Source organism: Rhinopithecus roxellana, chromosome 3, assembly GCF_007565055.1.
Source record: "Rhinopithecus roxellana isolate Shanxi Qingling chromosome 3, ASM756505v1, whole genome shotgun sequence".
NCBI lineage: Eukaryota > Metazoa > Chordata > Mammalia > Primates > Cercopithecidae > Rhinopithecus > Rhinopithecus roxellana.
This window is the reverse complement of record NC_044551.1, coordinates 112975383-112989047: the sequence shown is the minus strand read 5'-3', so window position 1 is coordinate 112989047 and position 13665 is coordinate 112975383. Positions and strand designations below refer to the sequence as shown.

The window sequence follows — 13665 nt, the reverse complement described above, 5'->3', positions numbered from 1 at the left end:
ACCCTGAATTTACATAGTGGTTTTTTTTAAGTTTCCATTATGTAAATATGGCAGATTTCTGATGTTAAGCTACCAACATGATGTCTCTCAAAGCAGAACTAGAAAGAGATGTGCGTGATCAGCAAAATCAGCTCTCAATAGCCAGTACCTAGCAGCTTCAGTGTACCACTGTGTATTTTCACACGTTTTTGTACTTGAATTTCAGTTGCAGAAACATTTACATGGTAAAATCCATTAAGAGTCCAGAGTCTAGAATAAATACGACACTTTGAGGACAAGAGGTTTTGTTTTCTTTTCCCAGGTTAAATGCCACATTAAAGGATCACTTATGCGGTATTACATGTTGTAGCATGCACAAACAGGAATTGCAAACTTGCTAGAAATTCAAGAGGTCATTCTCTGGACAGTCAGCACGTAAACCACCTTAGAGAGTTGTGCAATTGGTGCTTAGTGATCATAGAGAGAAATTCCATATGATTCCACAAGAGAAATGTGACTAGGTCTGCACATACATAATGTCAAAGTCAAGAGAAGATAATCCTGATTCCTTTCATTTGCATAAGACTTCATGGTTTATAAAGGACTTTTTGCAAGATGATAAAATTTCATGTATCCAGTTTCTAGTTGTTCATTAAGACAGATTGATAGGCAGTAAAACTGAGGTTTCTAGGTCATTTCTGTTCACATGAACAATTGACTTGGAGTGCATCTCTCCAATTCTCTGCAAATGGGAGATCTCATGAAGTACTGCAGGAGGAAGAAGGGTCATTTTAGTGAAGCCTGGCTCTGAGCCAAACCTGGACTCAGCACTTTGGTTACCTCTGAAGCTACCCAACAACCCTGTGAAGTAGCAACTATTGTTTTCCTCCATTTTGCAAATACAGAGATTCAGAGATGTTAAATTACTCACCAAAGGTCATGAAATTTATAAATGCCTGAGCTGGGACACAAACCAGGACTGTCTGACACCTAAAGCCTCTATTAAGAATCTCCAGACTGGCTTAGGTCAAAGGTTTTAATAAAACTGTAGCTATTTAATGTGCTAATTGGACAGAGTGACCTAAAAGGTTCCCGTGTAGGAAGCATTAGCCTAAGGAAGGATAAGTGGGTATGTTGAGTGTTGGGGGAGGGGACCATGACAAGGGTGGTTAAAAAGAAAAAAAAAATGTGTCCACATGCTGTCATACTGAGCTGGGTAACTTAAGAAGGCTGTATAATTGTAATTGGCCTTTTCTATGTAAAGTATAAGCCTGAAATATGTCAGTCTTTCAGAGTTCCCTCTGCTGCCTCCTTTGAAGACTATGGCCCCTTTTACATGAACTGTAAATTAGACACTAAGTTCCATGACATCAGAGACTGACTACATCTTATACACTGATGCTGCTGAATCTCTGATCCTATCCCAGTGTCTGACATAGTTAAGTACTTGCACATTTGCTGAGCATTGCTGGTGGTGGTGATGACGAAAGTAAATACTCAAAGTAATAGCAATGTATTTTTTCCACATATTATCTCATTTAATCCTTGTAATAACTCTATGAAATAAATGCTATTCATTTTCCTAATTTATAGATAAGAAAACCACAGTTTAGGGAGATCTTGTAACTTGCTTGAGAACACACAAATAAGTGACAGAGAATGATATTGGAGCCTTGGCACTTAACATTGCACTATAGTCTGTTGATATAGAATGCATTTGCTGTATTTCTAAGAAAGCTCATGTTATTAAAATTAGATGATAGAATTTAAGTTCTAAGGAGAAACTCTGTTTTATATAAATCTATATCCTTGGCACCTAAAACAATTCTTTTTTTTTTTTTTTTTTTTTTCTCAAGAAGGAGTCTTGCTCTGTCTCCCAGGCTGGAGTGCAGTGGTGCAATGTTGGCTCACTGCAACCTCTGCCTCCTGGGTTCAAGCAATTCTCCTGTCTCAGCCTCCCAAATAGCTGGGACTACAGGTACATGACACCATGCCTGGCTATATTTTTGTATTTTTAGTATACACGGGGTTTCACCATGTTAGCCAGGATGGCCTCGATCTCCTGACCTCATAATCCACCCGACTAGGCCGCCCAAAGTGCTGAGATTACAGATGTGAGCCTCCGTGCCTGGCCAGAATAATTCTTTACATAAGTGCTTGGTAAATTTTGATCGTGTATATGCATACAGGAATAAATCGAAACAATTATTTCAATAGGAATACAGCTTATGAGCTAGAAAATTTCCAGCTCACAACAGATAATTTTAATATGGGAGTTAGAGGTATGAAACCTAAATATTTAAGTAGGATATTCAGCAATTTATTCATTTGTTTAAGAAATGTTTGTCGGCCGGGCGCGGTGGCTCAAGCCTGTAATCCCAGCACTTTGGGAGGCCGAGGCGGGCGGATCACGAGGTCAGGAGATCGAGACCATCCTGGCTAACACTGTGAAACCCCGTCTCTACTAAAAAATACAAAAAACTAGCCGGGCGAGATGGCGGGCGCCTGTAGTCCCAGCTACTGGGAGGCTGAGGCAGGAGAACGGCGGTAACCCCGGGAGGCGGAGCTTGCAGTGAGCTGAGATCCGGCCACTGCACTCCAGCCTGGGCGACAGAGCGAGACTCCGTCTCAAAAAAAAAAAAAAAAAAAAAAAAAAAAAAAAAAAAGAAATGTTTGTCTCCAACAAAAATAATTAAGCATCTACTAAGTGCCAGTTAGTCAACAGAAAAGATCTAGTGAGGTCAGGCATGGTGGCTCACACCAGTAATCCCAGTACTTTGAAAGTCTGAATCAGGTGGATCACTGAGGTCAGGAGTTTGAGACCAGCCTGGCAAACATGGTGAAACCCCATCTCTACTGAAAGTACAAAAATTAGCTGGGCCTGGTGGTGCATGCCTGTAGTCCCAGCTACTCGGGAGTCTGAGGCACAAGACTCGCTTGAACCCGGGAGGCAGACGTTGCAGTGAGCCAAGATCGTATCACTGCACTCCAGCCTGGGTGACCTGTCTCAGAAAAACAAATAAAATAAAATAAGAAAACAAAAGTAAAAGATCTAGTGAAAATGGCCAACAATAATAAGTAAACAAATATTATAAAACGCTGTGGGTCATGAAAAAGGCCAAAAAAAAAAAAATGTGAACACAGAAAACACCAGAGGTCGGGACTATGGTGTGGTCAGGGAAGGTCTCAACGAAGCAGGGACAGTTGAGAGGCTGAATGCCAAGATGTGAAGAAGTGGCATAGAACATAGCATGCGGAAATGCTCACCACTATTGGAAAGAACTTGACATTTTAAAGGAATAGAGAAGTGGCCAGTGAGTCTTTTGAAGACTGATCTCTGCAGCCTACTCCCATCTCCCCCACTCTCCCCCACACCCCCGTCTCTACAGTGGTGCACAGGGCTCTTCTTACTCCCTTACCTTCTTCACCACATGTCATTGTGTTAAGGCACAGAGCCAACAGCTTTTTCCCCCTTGGTTTTGGGTGGATGAGCTGGTTCTCTCATATTAGAAAAGAGTAGTTGGCCAAATGGAAACCTTGAAACCTACTTAAACAACGGAGACCTATCCAATTTGCCTTCTCAGAACTTGTGTCTTAGGAAAAGTGCCTGGACTGTTGAATAAATGCAGGAGAAATTTTGCAGGATATGTGAAAAAAAAAAGAATAAATCCAGAGGCTTGATATGTGGAAGGGACATTTTCCCCATTGGTTATAGTGGAAAATTCCTCAAGCACAGCCTGGCCAATGAGCCTGGGCCTACCTGATTCATCACACAGCTCTGTCCCAATCTAGCTCATGATTCAGAAAGACAAGAGGGAAATTTTCCCAAATACTATTCCAAGGCCTCCTGAAACAATTTAAGATTGTTCCAACTGAAGGCACAATGTCTTCTCATCATTTTGATTCACTAAGAGATGAACGTAGCTTTTCCCCACTCTGCTCCTACTCCAAATTGTGCCAATATCCAAGAGAAGCTGCAATGTGTAACTACAAAAGGACTAGATGTTGGAACCTTGGTGATAGATACGTCTTGGAACCTTGGTGATAGATACAGCTCATCCCATGGAAGAACCAGCCAGGACAACTGGGTACTAAAGTGGATTAAATCAACTTGTACCCGTCTTCACCTGTTACTAAAATTTTAAATGTGGATTTTGAACAAACAAGTGCATAAGCCTTAACCACCAGATGAAAATAAAATGGAATCTATTGAAAGTTGAACTGAACTCCCCCCGCCCCCTCCTCCAAAACACACACACACACACACACACACACACACACACACACAATGTCAAGGAACATTTCTGCTCTTTTCTCCTACGGATATGCAGTCACTTTCTGGAGATGAGGACAAAGTAATTTTCTATCTACCAGAAGTATCCATACTGCATGGAAATCTAATGACAATTCCCAACCTCAGTTAAGGACTTGTTTTTCCATTTTTTTGAACTTCAAATACTTTCTAAATTGTGTTAGCTGAAGCATTGTATGTATATAATTGACTCATAGGTCCCTCTGGGCCCATCTAGCTAAACTTGTGGAGCTTAACTGAGCAAGACGTTTGCTGATGTCTCTCCCTACAGTGCTACCCATTGAAATGAATACCTTCTACAAGATGAAACCTAGGAAATGTCGTTTACAAATTGGCTTTCTAGTGATTGGGGTTGATATCTTTTCCAAATTAGCTTTCTAATGATTTGAGTTGCTGCATTAAGTGTTTTTGGTTGTTTCATAACAATAATGTTCTCATTTTCTTGCAAAAGTAGAGTTTGAAATTTGGGAAAACATGGGTGGGGAGGGAATTCTATTTTTCTTCCTAGTTGAAGTAGGAAGACAGGTCTCTTTTCTGTATTAATTGGATTCCCAAAATTCCCCCAGGGTAGCAGTGGCTCTCCGTGGGCACAGGGCTCTTATGCTTATGTTCCTGTGCTTCAGTGTACCTTCCACACTAAGAGCAAATAGAAGGTGTTCCTGCACAAGCAAAACCTAATGGAGGGGCTGCAATAGTTTGTCCAAAACGAAGTGCAAAGGGCAAGGGAGAGTGGACTTTTTCAGACTGACCCTGTTTACTAGTCTCGTGCTTTCCTTCACCTGTGTAGACACAGATGCTTTATTGAACACCAGCCTCCTATAGTTAGAAGATATTTTGACTCTTAAGGAATGGGGGAAGCAGTTGCAAAGTTCTGGCCCCTGCTCTCCCTCCTGTTCCTAGTAGAGGGCTTAAGATAGGCTCTTAGCGGCGCTTTCCACTCTCTCCTCTCTTTCTGAAGCTTCGAGCCCCAAACCTCGCCCTTTAAATTCACCAAGGGACCACATGCATCATATAAGGGTGAGGAAAAGGGACCTGGATGTAGACTTCCTGACTATCCAAAGGAACCTACTTCTCTTTTCTGTCCTCAAGTGCAAGGGTCCGGAGAAAGGCAGTGAGCTAAGGGCTCTGGGTGCTAGCGTAAATGCAGCCCTTAGCTGAGTGGCGAGAGAGGGGAGGAGGTTGGAAGAGCGCGTCTATGCATTCCACCTGAACCTGCAAGCTAGTCGCTTGCTGCCCAGGTGCCGATTCGCGGCTGCATGAGCCCCACTGCAGTAAAGAGCAACCGCAGCCTCTGCCTCGGCCACCACCGCTGCTGGGAAAGAGTCCTGGGGCTGCTGACGCGGTTGGGAGGAGCCTCGCCTTTAATGCACCAGCCGCCTCCAGCCTCCTGCAGCAGCAGCAGCAGCAGCAGCAGCAGCTGCGAGTGCGCGCGTGTGGGTGTGAGGGTGAGTGCGCTGGCGCCGGCCGCAGCGCCCTGCCCAGCTCCCCGCCAGCTTCCCTACCCTCGCCTGCCGGAGCCGCCCTCCCGTGGGACCAGCATCCTCATTCCGGCCAGGCAAGCCTGAATCCTGTCCCTGCCATCTCGCCACTGCAGCTCGGGTCCAGAAAGGCACCATTTTGTCGCGGCTGCCCGCTCTCCCAGGGGGAGGAGGGATCTTTTTTTGCATTTTGGAGCGGCTGCCAACGAGGGGAACCTGTTGGGCATCTCCTCAGACCCGCTTGTGAGCGCCTCCGGGGCGGGGGGGCGGGACCATACCCCTCGGGGCACGGCGCATCTTGGCACCCGGAGGCAGCTGAGGCAGGCGCAGCATCCTCGCTGGGAACTGGAGCTGGAGTGAGCGCACCGCGCGGGAGGAGCCGCCGCAGCCTCGCAGAACCCGAGTGGAGGAGGTGACAGCTCCATTGCCGGGTTTTTATTTTTTTTCTCTCCGCCTCCCCGTCTCCTCCTCAGGCTCGGACCATGGTGCAGTCCCACTGGCTCCCCTGCCCCCCTCTCCTGTGAGACTGGCTGCGGGGAGGGATCATGGATACTTGTCTGCCGGCTTCTGGTTCCCACGCAAGTAAGCCTGCTGTCAATGGAGGAGGACATTGATACCCGCAAAATCAACAACAGTTTCCTGCGCGACCACAGCTATGCGACCGAAGGTAACGCCAGCCCCGCCGCATTCCGCCGTTGGGGCCGGGCGCAAGTTGCGGATCACTGTGCTTCGTGGGCAGCTGGGCGCGTAGTGGCGGAGACTCCTCCGGGCCCTGGGGCTGGGGCGGGGGCTCGGCTGGCCCCGGCAGCCGCCAGTGCACCCCGCATCCATCCGGGCTCCGCGAGGCGAGCCCGGCGTTCAGCAGCAGGTGGACCCGGCGCCCACGGGAGTTAAAATGGCCCTCAGGGATTAGGCTTTTCAGGGTGGGGCTCTCGCCCAGAAAGATGACCCCAGGAAGGCAGATGATCCCTCCCCCGAGATGTTTGCAGGGGTCTTGGGGGGAGATAAGAAGGGAGGGGCCCAGTAGGACCTTGGTACCCCCTCCCTGAGCGAAACGATGTTATGTCTCTCAGTGGCTGCAGGGAGGGCATGGTTTCATTTCCTGCCCATTCATCTCCCCGGCCGGCCAGGTTACCTGCTCAGACAATCAAAACCCCAAAGGCCCTTTGCAAACGGCCGAACCTCTTTCCTTTTGGAAGTGCATTAGCAAAAATAAAAAGGTGGCTGGGGAAATAGTGCTCTAGCGGTCAGCGAATGAGGCTGACACGTGGGGCGAGCAACGCGATCGGTGGGGCCTTTAAAAATCACCATTATGAATTCTGCAGCAGTAGTTTCTGCTGAATCAACAGCCAGCAGAAAGCAAGAGGGTTCAGCAAGCTGAGCTTTGCCAAGAGGTGAAATTGTCGTCTCTCCCTCTCTCCCAGCGTGTTCTGACATAAGCCTTAGTGCTGTGCGGGCAGGGAGAGAAAGTCAGCAGGTGGAATCTCATTCTTCCTTTTGTGTGTGAATAGAGAGTAGAGGCATTTTTTCCCCCAATGCCAAAACTTTTGCATTTTTGCTTTCATTTTCTACCTGTAGGCCTTTTATCCTTAGCCACTCCTACAAAGTGTTGCCTTATCACATTGTAATATCCATGCGAGAAAATGTATGTGGAAGTTCTTTAGAACAAGGTTGCAAGTTGTATTAATTTAAAATTATTATTCTTGGATGCTAACATTTCTGTAATATTTAATCAAATCAAAAGGCTACTAGAGAAATGTGATGGGGGAGTAAAATAGTTCAAACTCTGAAATAAATAAAAAGACACACACACATCTGGGGGTAAAGGTGGCATCTTCTATAAACATCCCTGGAAGTTCTAGATAGAAGGAATGCCCAGTGCTATTGAAAGTATATTCTCAATTTGCCATCATTTTTGGAGAGCATCAAGCCCAGTATGCCCATGGTGCTAGACAGATAAAGCAGAGTTGTAAGCTCTGGCCTCCAGGAGCTTAGAGATGGATTTTAAGATGTGCAGTCCATCTCTCCCCTATCCAGAGCACCATACTTACCGATTCTTTTTCTGTGCATGATGGCAACCTGATTGTAAGACGTTCTCCCTCAATCTTAGTGCTTTGTCACTGACTCAGTGACTTGATAGCATATGACTAACTCTGTATCTAAGCATGTCATCCAAGAGAGAAGCTGGCCTTGGATCTGTTGGCTTTGGGGGGTAAATTTCTTTCTGTTTGTAACCACAAAGAAAGAAAGCTGCCTTCGTGTTTTCTTGTATATTACATTATGCAGGCAAGAGAAACTTAGCAAGCTGAGAAAATGCCCAGAGTGGAGCTATGTGTTTAGGAGTGTCAACTGTGAAGTGAAGAAATCAGTTTAAAATGGCATTCTTTTATTGTTTTCAGGGCCCTGGATATTACCTTTGTTCTTATTTTATTCCATTTTTGAAAACTCTGATTCTGGATAGAATATCTAGGTTCATGTAGTAAAAAATTAGATATGAGTTTATAGCAATGAGCTTTCTGGCATGTGAGAATCAACCTCTCAGATTTCTTTCTCTTTCTGAAACACATACACATACTAAACACACTTAAAACTGACAAACCTTTATTTCACAGAAGCTTCCAGGTTTTAAAATCTGATCTTAGAGAAGGTGTGGAAAGAAAAGGAAAAGAGAACTTAAACGATGTAAATACCAGAAGTTAGATAGAGCAAGAAGTTCCCTATGGTTTTGACCTATTCGTTTCAGGGAAGATTCATGCAAATTTATTGCCAGAGGGGGAAGAGTCCTGGTTCTTCCAATGAATACCTTAAGAAGTGTTAGTATACCTCGAAACAGCACCAGATCAAAAGACTCTTTGTTAAAATTATCCTCACTGGGGACTTGCCCCACAAGTTTTCTTCCCCCTTATTAACTTATACCCACTTACTGGGTGGGGAATTAGCTTCTAGCTCCTTCTATAGATCTTGCTTTTCTGTTTCCTTTAATATTTCTACATTTTCCTCCTACCTGCTCAGTTATGTCAGATTGTTCTTTTTTCCCTCCAAAATATCTCCTTCACGTGTATTTCTGAATTTTTCTTCTGTTTGCTCAGATCATTGCACATTGCAGTGTTCTATTTAAAGCTGAAAGGTTTTTGCTGTGTAGTTAGTGTGAAGGACTCTAAACTCAATTTGCATTGTAAGTGGTGGCTGCATGCAAGTTCATCCAGCTAAGAGCAATGCAAATGCTAAAGGACACTTTCACCCAAGCTCCTCTCTCTCAGTCTCTCTCTCTCTCTCTCCGTATCTCTCAAAAGAATGCATGATGTGCATTTAATAACTAAATTTCCTAGGACTTTTTTTTTTAATTCTGAGCATGAAAGTTACTGCCCTCCCCTACCTTTCCCTATCTTTCCTCCTCTTTTAAAGTTAACATCTTTGAACATCTTCTATGTTCCAAGCACTGTGCTGAGCTCTTCATGTATGGCATTTCAATATATCTAAACCCTGTTAAATGGATGTTGTCATTTCCATTTTCAAAGAAGGTAACTGATGCAACTGAGGACTGGAGATGTTACTAATTTGCCAAAAGTCACACATTCAATGGAAAACCTTGTCTTCAAACTCAAGCCAGTGTCTGAAGGCTAGGTTTTCCCACTAGGAAATTCTGCACTGCTTCATTTTCCTTTAGCTTCCAATCAGCTCTTATTATGGGAAAGATTGCAATGATTTTATCTTGACGTGTAAGCTGTGTTGCCGTCAGGCATAAAATCCTTTGCAGGGAGAATATGAAGTGTGTATATGGGGTTATATAGAGGAAGGGCCTTGGGTGGGGTTGAAATTTCCCACAAAAATAAAGTCAGCACAATGATTTGATTATTTATTTATTTATTTATTTTTAAGATATGGAAATCCAGGATTCCTAACCAGGGATTCATCTCTCAAATCTCTCTATATGTGGGTTTCCTGCTATATTTTTAGGCTTCAGTTAGAGCCAAGTAAAACCCTGTCTCCGTTATAGCAGCCTGTGAGTTTTCTAGATTAATCTTCTACTTTCAAATGGGGCCACAGATAGACTGAATATTCTACATAGATGGGGTATTTTAAAATAACTGCCCTGTCCTCAGTTTCCTTAGCTGGAAAGTGGGAATAACAATAGAACCTATGCCAAAGAAAAATCATTTGATGCAGAGAAAGCACTCAAGCACTTGGGATATGCCTAGTACAAAGCCCACCCTTAATTCATTATAGTTGTTATTATTACTTAATATACTTGCTGGTTATATTCTGGCAACAAGTGGGGTCCATCTTCCCTCAGAAGCCTTTTTTAAAAAACTGTCTTGTTTATACATATTAAAGGAAGAACAAGTTTACTATTACAAGTAGCTCCTTTCAATTATTGATTCAGTCTGCCTTTAATTCTTTCAACAAATATTGCAGAGGCGATACAGGATGTTCCAATACAGACAAGGTCTCTGTCTTCATGGATCTTTGAATCTAGCAGAGGAGACAGTATTAGACAAATAATTTTGCAAATAAATGTATAGTTACCAATTGTGATAAGTGATATTTAGGAAAGGCAGAAGATGCTTGGGGGGGTCTTAAGGTAGAAAGGTGAATCTAATTTAGATCGGGAGTTCAAGGACAGCCTCTCAGACAGCTGAAGCTGTGAACTAAAGGATGAATCTGCAATTAACAAGACCTGAAAGCATTTTAGGTAGAAGAGACAACAAGTACAATAGCCCAGAGCGATACAATAGCCTAACTGATCCAAGGAATGGAAAGATGACTATGGCTAGGAGCAGAGAAAAGAGTGATAAAAATGAGACTGGAGTCTGCAGTTCATTTTGGAATGTACCAAAAGCAAGAAAGATTAATGCTAAGATACAGGGATGGGTAAATGGATAGACATATGATAAATCAAGTATAAAATGTTAATCACTGGCAGGCTGTGGTGGTGCATGCCTGTAATCCCAGCTACTCAGGAGGCTGAGGCAGGAGAATCACTTGAACCCAGGAGGCAGAGGTTGCAGTGAGCCGAGATCACACCACTACACTCTAGTCTGGGTGACAGAGCGAGACTCTGTCTCAAAAAAAAAAAAAAAAAAAAAAAAAAAAAAAAAAAAAAAAAAAAGTTAATGACTAAATCAAGGTGGTAGGTCTATGGATAATCACTGTAATTTTTTTCCACTTTGCAGTCTGTTTGAGTTTTCATAATAAAATGTTGGGGAAAAAAAGACTGGAGAAGTATTCAGGGACCAGATCACATCAACCCTTGTTGACCACAAGGAGTTTGGACTCTATCCAAAGATGAATGAAAAGTCATTAAGGGAGAAGGAAACATGATCAGATTTGTTTTTCTAGAAGCTTAGTCTGGCTGCTATGTAGGGGTTAGAGAGCCAGGCATGTAATGAAAAAGAATGAAAGTTGGGAGATAATTAGGAGGTCATGGTGTGTTCCAGGATGGTGTCAGCAGTAGAGATGGAGAGAATTAGATGGATTTAAGATACATAATAGAAAAAGAATGCATTACACTTACTTGATATGATTGGGTGCAGATAGAGAAGGTGATGTCAAGGATGACTCCCAGAATTTTGCCATGAAAATGGATGCGTAATGGGGCTCATCACTGAAAGCGGAAACAGACTTTGAAAACTGATTAGTTTGAGAAGACAGTGAGACATCTAGTTTCACAGTGAGACTTGCAAGTAGGCAATTGTATTTCTGGGTCTGAAGCTCAAGAGAAAGACCTGGACTAGATAATAAATTTTAGATTAAACATCACCAGCATATTAAAGGTACTTAAAACTGTATGAATAGATGAGATGCCTCAGATAAGAGCATTTCAGGGCAAAACTTGAACCAATGAGTGAGAAAGTACAAGGAAGTGGATCTTGGCTTGGTATGAAGAAATTGTAGCAAAAAAGTACCTCACAATAGAATAGGGCCTTGGTAAGTATAACTAACCACACACTGATATTATTCAAGTAATACTATAATATATGGCCATTTCTCAGCAATGTGGTAGGATAAGAAGAGTCCAGTCTTGGATGAGTTCAGTTTAGAGCGTCTCCAAACTTAAAATCTGAGTGATTTGTGAAATACATTAGGTTTTTAGGGCCACAGAAAATAAAAGTGAGGAAGTAAAGGTTTCTCCTCCATCCTCCATTCCACATAAACTCAAGAAAGAGGGAACCTATGATGAATAAAGCTGGGAAAGTACATGAGAATGGCTTTTGATGTGAAGATGCTGGGAAGGCATTGAAAAAATAAAAGGGGGTAGTGTCGTATGATGGAAAGCTGCCTCATAGTTCCTTAAGTTGCTTTGGTATTTGTATGCAAATGCCAGATCAGAATGCTATTTCCAATGCATATGGATGAATGTTTGAGCTCTCCACTGTTCTCAGAGAAACCTGAAATGCAAGGTGAGAAGTAGCTGCCTTACACTACTGTAAATGACCTTTCTGGGGATGGGAAATGTTCTGCTACTAAACATAATAACCAGAAAGCATTGAAAATCACTAGAAAGTATTCATTATTAGCATCCAGGTCCCCAGGGGCAATCCCAAGCCCTTTATGAGTGCTGGTCAGAAATGTACCAATGATCCTGGGGTGAATAATATTAGGCCAGTCCTGTCAAAATATTGATAATGCCCAATGAAAATAGCACAGCTGTAGACTGACATTCCTAGACTTTGGCATTTGCATTTAAGAAGAAATAAGGGTCCAATTTAGACACTTAGCTGAGGGAAGGAAACTAAGGTATCACGAGTACTGTCTATTCCAGGCATTTTCCTAGGTATTTCTTATGTTTACTCATTTAATCTCTTTCATCAACCCAGAGAGAACGGTTGCATTAACCCCATTTTTAAAATAAGAAATTTCGAGGTACAGAGAACCAAAGGAACTTGCATAACAAACACACATGTATTACAAACATACTCACTTGTAAGTGGCATAACCAGATTAGAGCCCATGACTCTGTGGATTCTAGGCACATGTTCTTTGCCTACCCATGCTGCTCAGGATCTTTTGGGGAAATGCAAGTTTTGCTCCACCCTCCACATATATCCCGTTGGTGCCTACTCGGTGCTGCTGAATTTACTTGATCCATCTTCTCCTAGCACAGCAGTGCACATCTCTGGGCCTTTTCCATTATCCCACAGGGAGGGAGCTGAATTCTCCAACCTAGTAACAGAATCCTTAGCTGACTTACTCCTGTAGATTTCTTCTGTTCTATAATAAGAAAAGAAAAAAAGTGTTTATGGAATTGAGCAACGAAGATGTGAGAACTAAACAAAAAACTGGAGTTTTTTGAATAGCCTTCTCCATGTCACTCATCCCCGATGTAGGACAGTAAGCATGCAGCTCCCGGGCTGAGCTGAGATGATCCCACTGGGCCATCTAGGCACCCCCTCTCCCCAGCTCATGACAACTCATATAGTTGCCTGGGCCACAGCAAGAGGAGTATGACAGAGGCAGCTGTGGGATGGCAGATGTCCTTTTGCACACAAATATGTGGATGTCTGAGGCCTCACTTTGGCCAGAGTGGCTCTCCACCTGGTTCTCCTCATCTTCCATTAATAAGAAGATGATTTTGCTTTCACCCAACTTGTCATCTTTACCACCAAATTTCCTTCTTTTGCCTCTCCAATAGAAGTCTAGAATCAGGCTGAATGTCAGCTCCAATACAACTATATCACAGAAAGCACAGATTATTTTTATAAGTTCACTAGGAACTTTGTCAGAAATAACCCAGGAACCTTTGAGTTCTACTCCAAGTTCACTGTGGAAAGAGTTAATAGTGGGAAATATTAATAGTTAATGTTCATAGTTTTCTTTGGAGAAAGGGTCATCCTGGGTAGTGGGAAGGGGTGTGTGCATGTATAGGGGGAAGTCAGACTTTCACTTCTGTGCTTT

At 43.2% G+C, this 13665-nt stretch overlaps 1 protein-coding gene across 3 annotated transcripts in view; it reads left to right on the top strand.

Annotated features, from left to right (window-relative positions):
- The first annotated feature begins 5512 nt into the window (after positions 1 to 5512).
- Positions 5513 to 13665, top strand: part of PPP2R2B (protein phosphatase 2 regulatory subunit Bbeta) — a 295801-nt gene continuing 287648 nt past the window's right edge. Inside the window, exons 1-2 of one of the 3 annotated variants that reach the window (XM_010383388.2) lie at positions 5513 to 5736; positions 6243 to 6436. In XM_010383388.2, coding sequence (XP_010381690.1) covers positions 6367 to 6436 — 70 coding nt within the window. In that variant the 5' untranslated portion in view covers positions 5513 to 5736; positions 6243 to 6366. Of the gene's footprint in view, positions 5847 to 6242; positions 6437 to 13665 lie in introns of all 3 variants that reach the window. The other 2 variants (XM_030927531.1, XM_010383383.1) reach the window with 2 other exon arrangements.